Source organism: Anoplopoma fimbria, chromosome 14, assembly GCF_027596085.1.
Source record: "Anoplopoma fimbria isolate UVic2021 breed Golden Eagle Sablefish chromosome 14, Afim_UVic_2022, whole genome shotgun sequence".
NCBI classification, from domain to species: Eukaryota; Metazoa; Chordata; class Actinopteri; order Perciformes; family Anoplopomatidae; genus Anoplopoma; species Anoplopoma fimbria.
In genome coordinates this window covers 18,625,219-18,637,410 of record NC_072462.1, presented here as the reverse complement: position 1 = coordinate 18,637,410, position 12,192 = coordinate 18,625,219, and the positions used below count along the sequence as shown (strand labels likewise).

At 38.7% G+C, this 12,192-nt stretch overlaps 1 protein-coding gene across 2 annotated transcripts in view; it reads right to left on the bottom strand.

The window, feature by feature from the left end:
• sfswap (splicing factor SWAP) overlaps positions 1–11,449 on the bottom strand; it is a 47,492-nt gene extending 36,043 nt beyond the window's left edge. Inside the window, exons 1-7 of one of the 2 annotated variants that reach the window (XM_054612888.1) lie at positions 11,081–11,449; positions 9,239–9,402; positions 6,671–6,802; positions 4,533–4,609; positions 1,718–1,943; positions 1,418–1,518; positions 434–584 (exon numbers count right to left, since the gene is read on the bottom strand). In XM_054612888.1, the coding sequence (XP_054468863.1) occupies positions 434–584; positions 1,418–1,518; positions 1,718–1,943; positions 4,533–4,609; positions 6,671–6,802; positions 9,239–9,402; positions 11,081–11,280 (1,051 nt within the window). In that variant the 5' untranslated portion in view covers positions 11,281–11,449. The remainder of the gene's footprint in view (positions 1–433; positions 585–1,417; positions 1,519–1,717; positions 1,944–4,532; positions 4,610–6,670; positions 6,803–9,238; positions 9,403–11,080) is intronic. The other variant, XM_054612889.1, reaches the window with a different exon arrangement.
• Between the last annotated feature and the right edge of the window lie 743 nt (positions 11,450–12,192).

Genomic DNA, 12,192 nt, shown 5'->3' with positions numbered 1-12,192 from the left:
CATCCTCAGTGGATCTGTTGGCTCTGTATGTAAACTTGTGTTATGTGCTGGAGAACCAGTTTCCCAAAGCACTTAATCAGAACGGGGGTCAATGCCAAAGGGCAGTAGTCACTTAGATTGGACAGTGCAGCCTTTTTAGGTACTGGGATGATAGCACACACATTTAGATAATAAATATCAGTACTTTATGTCACTTTATGTAATTGTGTTGAGGCATTTTTCATTTAAAAGATGAAACAACACAGCTATGATGGTTTATGGTGGGACTTGCCATGCTCACCCCTTTCACTTTGATAGAACTTGCACCAAGGCAAAATTGTTATCACCCTTCCTTCTTTTCTATCTGCCTTGTTACACTGCGTATGTGAATGACAGGAACTTAACATCAACCAAAGCTGTTGCCTAGCAATGCAATCCTGCAGTCCATACTCACGGTCAGCAGTGTACTGCGCTGGTGTGCTGGATACAACTGGGTCTGTCACTTCTTCTGCTTTGGTTTCCACTGTTGCTGTGCCGTTCCTTTCCTGTCGGGCTTTTCGTACGAGTGCTGCCAAAGGATGGTCTGGGTCCATTACTTTAAGAGGCTGCAGAAGAAGAAAGCTGGTTTGGTATAGAACAGTTTCACTCCATTATGTTAGTTTTTCTGTAAATGAATACTAAAGCCATTGAGATCACACCATGTGCACATTACTGGAGAGACGGAACCCTTTCAGAGTAATATCATAATAGATACACCAAATATTCAAAGCTGTAAAATCAGAAACCATGAAATGCAGAGAAATATTTAAGCATTGCATACAGAATTGAATAGTTAACACAATAAAATATGAACTAAGAAGAAAAAATTGGAGTGGCTGATAAGAAATGGAAAGCCCTATTGATGGGAAGCAACTGTCAGACAGCTTACTATTAAAAGGAGCTCATTATGTTTGAAGAAAAAAAAAAAATGCTTCTGACTGCTCTGTCAAAGACTAATGACTGTTCCGACAATGTACATGCAAGCACTGACAAAGAAACTAACAGCATGAAGACATGGAAACATTAAATAGTTATTAGAGATTTCAGTACCAGACATGGGAAGTACTAACAGCATGTAAATGTAATTCACATGACAGGCAGCGGCCTATCTTATAGAACTACAGCATACTTTTGCAACATTAAACATTTTTTTCAGTTTGACTCCTTGACATGAGCAGCCTAAGATCTTTGTCCAATTAAAAAAACTCTTCTTCAACCTACTTCCTAAGCTAGATATCTCAGTTAAAAAACCCGGAAAGATTTGCCTGACAGGTTGTTTTTCTTGACTCATTAAAATGTTTTGGGAGTACATGGTTTTCACAGGACAGCGTCACCATATAAAGTAGCAACTTTGTACATCAGGTAACACACTGGGTGGCCTACATTCTATTTCCATTACCTTCACCAGCTCCTCCAGGCGAGAGCACTTTTTAGGGGCAAACAGGCTGGGATGGAGGTAATTGCCATCCCCATCCTCATCTGAATCATCAGATTGGGATTCTACAGCAAGATAGAAAAGAAAAAAAAGGAATAAATATATGTATGAACAAATGTTTTACATCATAATTAATGCAGAGCGTTGATGTATCTTACTGCATTCTCTTGTTCTGTTCCTTTGCTCATGTACAACAGATGTGACATTTCCGCATTAATAACAATACATGATAATTCTTGACACTGACTGCTTTCTTTAACTCACCCTGTGACTGCTCTTGCTTCTTGGCGGAGACAAGGTTGTATCGGCCTTCCTTCATGGCCCGCAGGATGTGTTTGTAATAAGGGTTCAGGTAATGGTCGAAACGAAGAAAGTCAAACTGGGAGTTACCGGACTGCTTAGCTTTCAGGACTATCTCAAACTGAGCCCCCTGCTGAGATACAAAGTTGGCTGTCCTCTCAATGATGTTATGGGTCTTGATGGTTGCCGGCTACAAAAAAAAGTGAAGAAAATTAGCATATATGTTTGAAACTGAACATAACTGATTAAAAAAAAAAAATAACGGGAATAAAATGGAATTATAGTGGTTATTTGCAAAATTTGACAAAGTCCTTTAATTTTCCAAGTAATTCAATGAATTTGTCAAATACATACAGTTTGAAATTTGCCATGTGGTGAGTTAGCTAGCTAGGAATTTGAATAATAGGGAAAGGTACTTTGAATATTTGAGCAGACAATATGGGCTGGAGCAACCTTAGGGTTTAAAGTGAAAACTAAATTATAAAAGAAATGTTTTACATAAAGAATGGGTGAAATGTGTACTTTGCTTCAGGCTACCCTCTGCTGGTTCAATGAAATATCAAATAATATATAACATATATTCACTCCAGTAATGTAATCAAATCTTGCATGAACGTATGCAGTACTTTGTCTCAAACATAGCAATAGAGTGTGCTTTACATGCAATTCCTATTTAATGGGATGCTGGCAAATGTACATGTGATAGTAGAGTGTGCAGCTGAATGTACTGCATGGTTACAATTCAATGGGTATACTTTTAACAAAGACATGACACCTAGTATTTTTTTTTGTGTGTTTGCCCCCAGAGGCATTTGCATGCCAGGCATTCTTTATGTTCATTTCGATGACATGAATTCTTAAAGTACACACGTGGTGAAAAATCTGTGAAACAAGAAAAGATCCATTATTCATTCAATATTGTCTCCCTTATGTGCTTTTAATGATTAACGAGTCATTACCCAGAGAGTGCAGAGTGGTGCAGAATTATCCAAAAGAACCCACATACCTCATCAAGATGAAAGTCTTAATAAATACTACCTTTCAGGACACTGGCCAAAACAATGCCAGTGTCAAACACAAACAGACCATAATTATGTTCTAAGCTGCCAAGGCCATTCCTGACATACAAAGGCCTTTTGCACTTCCATTTACAGAAGTAGCCATGAGGTAACAAGGGACGTGCATAATACTTGTTTTATGTTGACATGATATACAGGGAAAGCATCCTCTGCCTCACTTACAACTGAACAACAGTGTTGCGGCACCAAAGACCAAAAGCAAAACATAACGGTTATGAAGAGTGCCAGCACCCTAAAAGTATGACGCACAATGACAAACACACTGCCCTAAAATGTATTCATAGAAAATTATACTCCCTCACAATCTAGGGAATAGACGTTTATATCATATGCATATCATGTACAGCAGCTATGTTTTGCTCTATATGTATGCAAAGGATGTTTTGACTGTTTTATACCCAGCATGCTATACACCGAATATGCACACAGTCCACGCAACCATTAAAGCTTGTCTTGCTTCTCATGCATAAGAGAGCAGCTGAAGAGAGTCATTGAGGGTTTGGTTGCTAGTTGGTCCAGAGGGAATTTTGCCTGACACAAAAACACCAGATAGAACAGAACAACAGCAATGTATTTTACATTTTTCCGTCAATTCTTTCTTGCTTGTTGTCAGCATTGGATCTTATGTTAATATGAAGCATTGCCAATATTTTAGATGTATATACAATCTTTATACCGCAAATATGTGCTGTTTTGTAGCAGGGATGTGGGACCATAAAAAAATATTACAAACACAAACCTCTCATTTTAAGGGGAAAGAAGAAGAGGTGCTATTTAACATAGCAAATGCTTAAATGGCTATGGTCATCTGATGCTGAGATGTGTCAGGACCTGGGTGGCTTCCACCTCAAACTATTTCTGGTGTAAACCCTGAACAGTCAATCATTCTACATTTTAAGAGCGAACTCACAGAAATAAATACATCCTATTAAGACATCCTGATCCAGACTCTAATAAGAATTATTAGACCTATTCTTTTCAGCTTGTACTCCAATTATTGTTGTCTTCCATATAACAGCGTAACCTATTAAATCACTATACTGTATATACTGTATATATAGGCTACCTGTGATCATCACGACAGTGTATATTTCTTAACTTCCATATAACTCAATTAATTTATATATACATTTAAATAAGTTGGAATTATCATGTTAGACATGCCATTCGATTAATGTGTTGCTGTCTATACAGGCTGTTCAGTAGGGCTCTAACGATTCTTATATTTAAACCAAACCATCACGATGCTGGGATCAACTTCTGGCGCACGCAGCCGCACACAGAATACAGCCTATGTAGAATAATGCACATATTATGCAACCAAAGAGTTCCGCCCGGCTAAATATGAAACAATTGCAGCGCCTGGCTCCAACAACTGCAGCCTTCTTGATCTGTGTGAGGTTATCTTTGCCTACGTTTGCACGACGTTGGAGCAAGTCGGTATCAAGTCGAACAGAATCGTCATGCACTGTGTGCATGGTCATCGATTCTGCACCTGCCTGGCTATTCTAAAACAAGCGTTATAGGTGATTTGGGAGTGGTAACTAGTTGTATAAGAGAACAGTTTAAAATGTACACAATAACATGCATTTGCACATTGGATACCCACTGTACCTATGCATTTTTATATATTGTGTATAAATAAACTGTTTATAAGCACACAGTAGGGCATCAACACAGTAAGTACATTTAATACTCACCAGTTCCACATCAGGAGGGATAGTGAGTCCCGGGGGAGCAACAAATGGTTCCTCATTCTCCTCAGGCTCCAACTCTTCTATGCATGTGAAGAGATAGTCGGGCAAAAAGAATGAGATTAACTCGTGTTAGTCATTTGTAATGAAAAGTAAATATACCCTGCTGGATACATTTCCAGTTGAGCAGTAACTTCAGATTCATTTTTAGTGTCTGAAACATTTTAAAAGTAGGTGAACCACCGTTATAAAATTAAACAAATAAATCACAGTGAAGTACTACATCCTTTATCCTCTATTCTTAACCTTCACTCAATAAAAATGAACAGGTCAGGTGGAAACTAGATTAACATTTTTAATGTTGCATTGTGGGGAGTTTGCAAAGCAATATAAGAAGACAAGCTCCTCAATTCAAGATTTAGAACCTATGGGAAAAATAATCCTGCCGTCCCAACCTCTTATACGGATTTCTCTTGGCTGATGTGCCATGGGTACAGTTTTGAAAGCTTTTGGCAGAGCCTGAAAGCCAAGCAGTTTCCACATGTTCACTCCATCTTATGTTCCGTCTCGACTCCAAATTAGTGATAATATAATGGCCTTTCAAACAGTTTCCCCATTTTTAAAGAAGACAAGCTCTTAATCATCACTTTAGTTATATAGAAATATTAGTATCATGGTTGACAAGCTTGTACTTGGCTGCTAATTCTGGATCATTATGTAAACCTCAATTATCACACATTAGAACTAACCCATCAAAATGGATGTACTCCTACTTTTTAGAGGCAGTCCAGCACCATTCCCATTTACTCTGTGTACCGGTTTCTCAATTCAAAGCTACAGTATGGCCACACACTGACTCAGCAGCTACAAACACGGAGACAAGAAGGCACTTTGCTTACAGAGCTGAATAAATAGGTCAGATATATGTTGAATTCAGGTATTTCAGTTAAATAAAACCAGCTAACCGATATACTGCCCATTGAAATTATTAGGAATATTGTGATTGTGTGTCTCCATATCCGTCAGGCTAATCACTCCCTTTGAGGCTACAAATTAGCATTGTGGTGGGGGACATTTTCATGATTTCGAATTGGTGTTAATATTGAAGACTTTAAAGAAGGAAAGTGAAATGTTACAACCAACTGTAGCAGGGATCCAACTGAAACCGGCTAACACTGTTAGGTTGACAGTGTGACATGACCCTTATTGACTTATTCCCAAAGGACAAAATTCTACTATCATCTAGAGTTTTGGCAGATGTATTCATACTCTGGAATGGCTCTACAATCTCTCCAGGGAGAGGCATTTAGTCTGCATAACTGTCAGGCCACTGGCTGGGACAAAGTGCTTCAAGCTATCTCGACATGAAATATTAAAATTTGCAAGTGTGTGCGTGTGTGTGCGTGTAATGTCAGATATGGATGGATGACAACCAGAGCTGACGCCGGTGTTCACAGGTGATTAGCAGTCTAAATGTCAAACTTCCCACCACTCATGGCAAAAACATTTAAAATATTTTTTATGCAGCAACTGAAGGGCCTCAATAGAGGGTTGTTACAAACTGTTAAGTTTTATGGTATCATTCTGTAATATTGAATTAAATATAAATATGTTTGACACGTTCACCGTGTCCGCTGCAGGCAAAATATTTTACTTCGGCAGCCCCCTTGAGGTAGCATATTTTCAGATGATCACATGGATAAGAATACTTAAAAAAAAAAAAGGAACACATGGATTAGAAATGGATTAGACAGACCTGCTGTGTTCTACACAGCAAAAGACTAAAATCCAAAAGTCAGCAGCTAAAAACTAGAAATAGAAATACAGATCCCACCACAAGCATGTCAAGGATAGAAATGGTTTTTCAAAGATCCCAGGTTTTCAAGCAGTACATTTTCATGCAAACAGTAATGCGTTTTTGTTGAACTTCCAATAACTTTGTTAAATTTACAAAGCACCATTCAGTGAGTTAGCTCTACAGTTAAAAGCTGTGTTTTGCTTTTTCCATTTTGTCCCATTGTTCCTACACAAAGTGTTTAGCACTTGTGAGTATGTCCAAATGACCGAACACCTCCATACTTATTTGAGTTCGACTATCTTAACCATCTGACTCGTTGGCAAGTTTGTGAGTTATGTGTTCTCACCACATGCCCTGTTAGCATCCTCCTCCTCGGTGGGCTGAGAGGGATCATAGTAGTCAGCACTGTATTTGAAGGCCACTGCATTGTAGGTGCCTTCATCAGCCAGAGCCTCACTCAGACGTTTGTACTCCTCCTCTGAGGAAAACAAGAAAACAGACAACAAAGAAATATTTAGAACAAGGTTGATGAAAGCTTTTTTTTTTTTTTTTTTTTTTTTTTTTTTTATTAAATCAGATTGCAGAAATTGACAATGTCTTTCTATTTTGATATAGCCCTGGATAACTCAAAAACATCCACTCCATAACATTCACCTATTAGGAATAATGTATTGTAATATGTATTGTGTTATTATATAATATAATTATTAGGTTGGTTCCAAATGTTGTTTGTTATAGTTTGTTTTGGTTGGCCCGAATCCGTGGATGAGTCGGTAAAATTGGAGCACTTTCTCCAGTGCTAAAACCTACAGAGGAAGAAGGTCCTGAAGAAGGTTGCATCTGCCCAAATATAAATGAGGCAATCTACTGTGTTGCTAGCCAACTCACAACCCGAATCATTCTAGCTGGCTGCTAGCAACTGTTGATTTCACTCATTTGCATCCCAGTTTGGATATTGCACCTTACTTGCAGGATACAAATTAAACCTGGGTCAGGTCCAGGTTGAATCATGTTACACACTGATGCCTTTGAGAACCCTGGGTACTCGACAAAACAGGGTCTCTTTAGAAAAGATAGGTCGATACTTTCCAAATTAAGCTAATTTGCTACATAGGCATTCTATGATTATTGGCATTTATATGGTCGGTTTTACAAAAATGTCTCACTCATAATAACTGATGACAGTTATTATAAAGTAAGAACAATAATGTTAATGATTCCATAAAAATGACATGTGACTGAAATAGTCTATTCCAAATTATGGCTAATACCTTTACAAGCACACTGAGCAATAAGAAAGACAGAACGAGAATTACGTACTGGTTGCTAGACAAATATACATGCTTATTTGGCCCTCGACACTACCCCTGTCCTATTGAAATTCATGTCGAACTATATCTTAAAAAGAAGCAAGGGCAAAATTGCCACTAAAAATATCAATATTTCTAATGCTTTCCTCCTGCTGTCCTTTCAGTGGACAGATGGGTAATAGCCTAAGTGAATGGGGTCAGGCCTCCAAATTCAAGGGCAAACTAGCCTGGGGGATGAACCTTCTGCAGTGTGTGTGTGTGTGTGTGTGTGTGTGTGTGTGTGTGTGTGTGTGTGTGTGTGTGTGTGTGTGTGTGTGTGTGTGTGTGTGTGTGTGTGTGTGTGTGACACAAATCATTAACTGGCTCATTCTGTCTTGTCAGTTTGGGCATAAGACACCATATTTCACATAAACTGTGGCTTATCAATTCAATTACAGTCATTAAGTCTGTCTTTTAGAAGGGTGCTTTGTCATCAAAACAGCCTGTTTCATTATAATGTAAAACGACTGAGATGCAAGTATCCAAGGGTCGAAAGTGATTTCCATAGAAATGGCAGCTGTTGAGCTCAGAGTCAAAGCCAGTCCTTTTTAAGGAGATGAAAAGCTGAAAGTGCCTGAAAAACCAGAATTGTAGAAAACCAGAATTTGGAAGACTGAAGCAATACCAAATGCTAGGAGTTGCCACGTTTCTGTCTGTACATGCCGACTTGTCAAATTCAAACACTGACCGACTGCATGAGAAGAGGGTGACCAATTAAACTTTAAAAGTAGAGACAGACATCAGTCATAAAGGAAGAAATAAACACCAGAAAGGGTCGAAGATTTGGGAGTTTTTCCGAGTTGACAGAGGCCATGCCGCTGTGCAATTTTGGCAGTATTTCTGATTAGTTATGGCTTGCCCTGCAACCTTGGCTTCAACAGACTAATTAGGCCTAAGTAAGAGCTTCCTGCAAGGATCAGTTATTTGCCAGTTAAATACAAGGTTTAGGTCTGCTGCCAATGGGAATTAATATCTGCAAGCATCAAGCCATTTGTAAGCATTGGTAACAGTATGCCAGTAAGAAAGAAGCAACATATGCCAATATTTACTAACATATACAACTATAACACCGGGAAATGTTGCAGCAATTTAAAAAGTTCAGTTGAATGGTAAATGACTAGTATGAATAACTTTTAAGTAAATATATTGTACACAGTAAACAGCAACGGTTACTTTTAAGAAGACATGGCCTACTTAATTTCTGTCAATTTACCCCCTTTTGAATTTTTTATATTAGTACTTCAAGTTACAGAGCCAAAGAATGTATGTGGGAAATAAAGTGATCATTCATCGTGTTTAAAATACACGTTATTACGTTTGGTCAGGACTTTGCTGTGGCTAATCACCTCGTCACGTCATGAGATGAAGGGGCGAAGGATCAAAACGCGAATGATTGATCAAAAATTCTAACACAATTACTACATCGTCTGCTAGCTAGCTACCTTCATCACGATGATAAATTAAAAAAAATAAAAGGCAGATATATACATCAATCATATCCAGCATGACCCATTAAGAGCAGATTTACATTAATGATCACATTAAGTGTGGAGCACCCCGCCCACCTTGTCTGGCCTCCTCCTCCAGCAGGTCGGTGTGCAGAGCCAGGTACCTCTCCTCATCGCAGAGCGCCTCAATCCTGGCCTCCTCCTCTGACAGCTGGTAGGATGTATTCCATGACCCGCTGTCATACTCTGAAAGGTCATGTAAGTGACCACGCCCATCGTATCTGTCGGATGATAACAAGGATTAGAGAGAAGGAAGTCGACAAAGCCTTTTATACACAAAATGGACCTACTTACCGAGGGAGGGGGACCTAAAACCCCAAATTAACATTAAAAATGCTCTACCTCTGTAAGTCAGTCATGAAGGAGTATACTTGTAAAATACTTAAAGAGAAAATGTATCAAGATACAGACAATGTAATAATGCACTAATTAAGTCCTTGGGCTTAATTGTCAATAGTGCTATTAAAATACCTAGCAAGCTCTTTGCTGCTATTTCCTTCTTGGACAAGTCTTACAAACCAACAACCTTACATCAAAAGGAAAACAAAAACAAAAAAGGAACAAACAAAGCAACTCGCCTCTTACCTTACAGGGTTCAATTCCCCCCCCTGTAACACTCATCACTACGTCTACATCTGCAAAGAGAGTTACAATCACACAAACCCGAGCACATAAATACCTATCCGCAAGAACCCAAATGGACGACATTTTCCAGGGTTCGTCCCTCTACGCCACTTCTCAGTTGCAGTTTCTTCACGAAGACAAAGAAATGGGGTGCTGTGGTGGGCATTCGGGGTTTGGCAGGACCCCTTAGCCTACCTTGCTGGGGGAAAACTGGGTTATGTGATAAAGACACACATACAAAGGCTGTACAAATGAAACACAAGTTGGGCCACCGCAGATCAAGGTGATTCAAAAAAAATAAATGCACTATTTTAAGGTTAGAGTAAGTCATTATGTGCTCTGCATGGAGGAGGCAATAAAACTTTGACGCATCGCCTGCAGCCACAGTTTTGTCGAGGAGGAAAGCACCTTTAAAACTTTTTTTAGTCAGTCGAACCCGCTTTCTTTCATGTTGGCATTGTGATATTTTGAATCACCTTAACTGCTGTAACTTTAGTCTTGGTTAGAATTTGCTCTGGCCTTGTGGACTGTGGCAGTGCATAGTACAAAACCCACGTCCTTCGCTTTGTTTACACAAAGCTTTGAAAATTTGAAAAGGACAGAAAGAAGGAAACATCTTCCGTGTTGTACTTGTTTATGACCATTAAGTAGGCCTATGCTTAGGCTAAAAGTTTCCAGAGGAAATTCTCCCCAACATGCCAAGATGCAAAGTCCACCTTAAGCTAACATGTGTAGTGTAGGTGTAGGTTTATAAAAGTTAAATATCTTTGCATTTTTCTCCAAAATAGAAGCCACTGCCAGTTTATGAGGTACACAGCACAAACTAATGCAGTCAGATAAAAAAAACAGCTCTGCAACCAAAGCTACCAACATGAATGTCACAATGTTTCCTTTCTGTGTCAACAAGCATGGTTGTCCACTAAACATTTGACACGACATGTGAATCAATGTTGTATTAGACTGCAGTTGTTTCAGCTAGTGTGACTGATAAATTGGCAACTGGGTATAGAAATAGTTCAGCACCATGGCTGATGTCAGCAAAGACTATGAGGAGTTTGCATCTTCACACGTCATTCTAGAAACATCAGACACCATTTGTTGTCAGTTCAGGACATCCAAAAACAAGTTAACAGACAAGAAATAGAACAGTCGTCGCCAGTTGCAGGTATTCCCAAGCTTCTGCAAGACAAAATCCAAGTGGTCCCTTGAATTGTGAGGCTCACTGTAAGGATAGATGGTTAGCATAATGTTTCGGTCTAAGTTTGTTCAACCGACCTATCAATCATGATGCTCTTGTCCCCCATCCATGGGATGAGATGTTTTCCATGTTCATGGTAAAGCGCCCTTTCGTCGTCTGGAAACAGTTTGCAGGCGTATCCGAACACCAAGAGGTCGGCGTATTTATCACTGTCACTCACATCCTTCTTCACCGGTTTGTTGTTGTGGTCCTTCTTTGCCGCTCCGCGACGATACATCTCCCAATGACTCGTGAAAACACAATCACTAGCAAAATGAAATAGTTATTATAGTATATGGACGGATTTCTGATAGCCAAATAGCTTTCATTTGGTCCAAATGATGCGATAATCCGTGATGTTGTACCCAAAAACTAGATTTTACGTCCCGTATGTCGCCATGTTGGAAAGTAAGCAAATGCACTTGTGTATCCGGTCCGCACTTACGACAATTTATCTGCGTTATTAAAATGTACCCTAATGAGAATAAATAGTTATATTTAAAAATACATCGTAATTTTTTTGGGCCGTATGCTTTATTTAAAAGTTAAAAATAAATGTATATGAGTCGTATTTTCGCCAGTGGAGTCGTTTGACATTAGTCGAATGTGCTGATGGTGAAGGGCTCTAACTGGAACCTTGCAACCCCACAATAGGGAGGAGCATTAGGGGTCAAAGGAATGCGTATACTTGGGTTTAAAGATATTCCTATTACATTCCTATTAAATATGTGGTAATTAAAAAATTAATTAAAGGGCAGAATGTAAACATTTTAGAAAAATAGAGCTTTTGATTTAAAACAGAAACATAGTTATAGTTATAAAGGCTATGTCTGATCAGTAGTGCAATGATGGGCATATTATCGATCCCTGTCTTATGTTCATTCTATGTCTATTTTCCTTTATTTTAAATCACTTTGTGTAACATTTTTAGCATGAATGTGTTATACAAATGCAAATTGTTTATTTCTATGATGATGATGGTTTGTTTTCTTACTCCAAACTCAGTATGTAAGAGCTTGCATAAGATTTCATGCAATGACAACTGTGCAACTGTTTCATTATGGACAATATTTTTGGGAGAGGCGATAGTAATTAAAAAGGAAAAACTGGGCAAGACTAATGATTACTGTGAATAATATAAAATACAAAC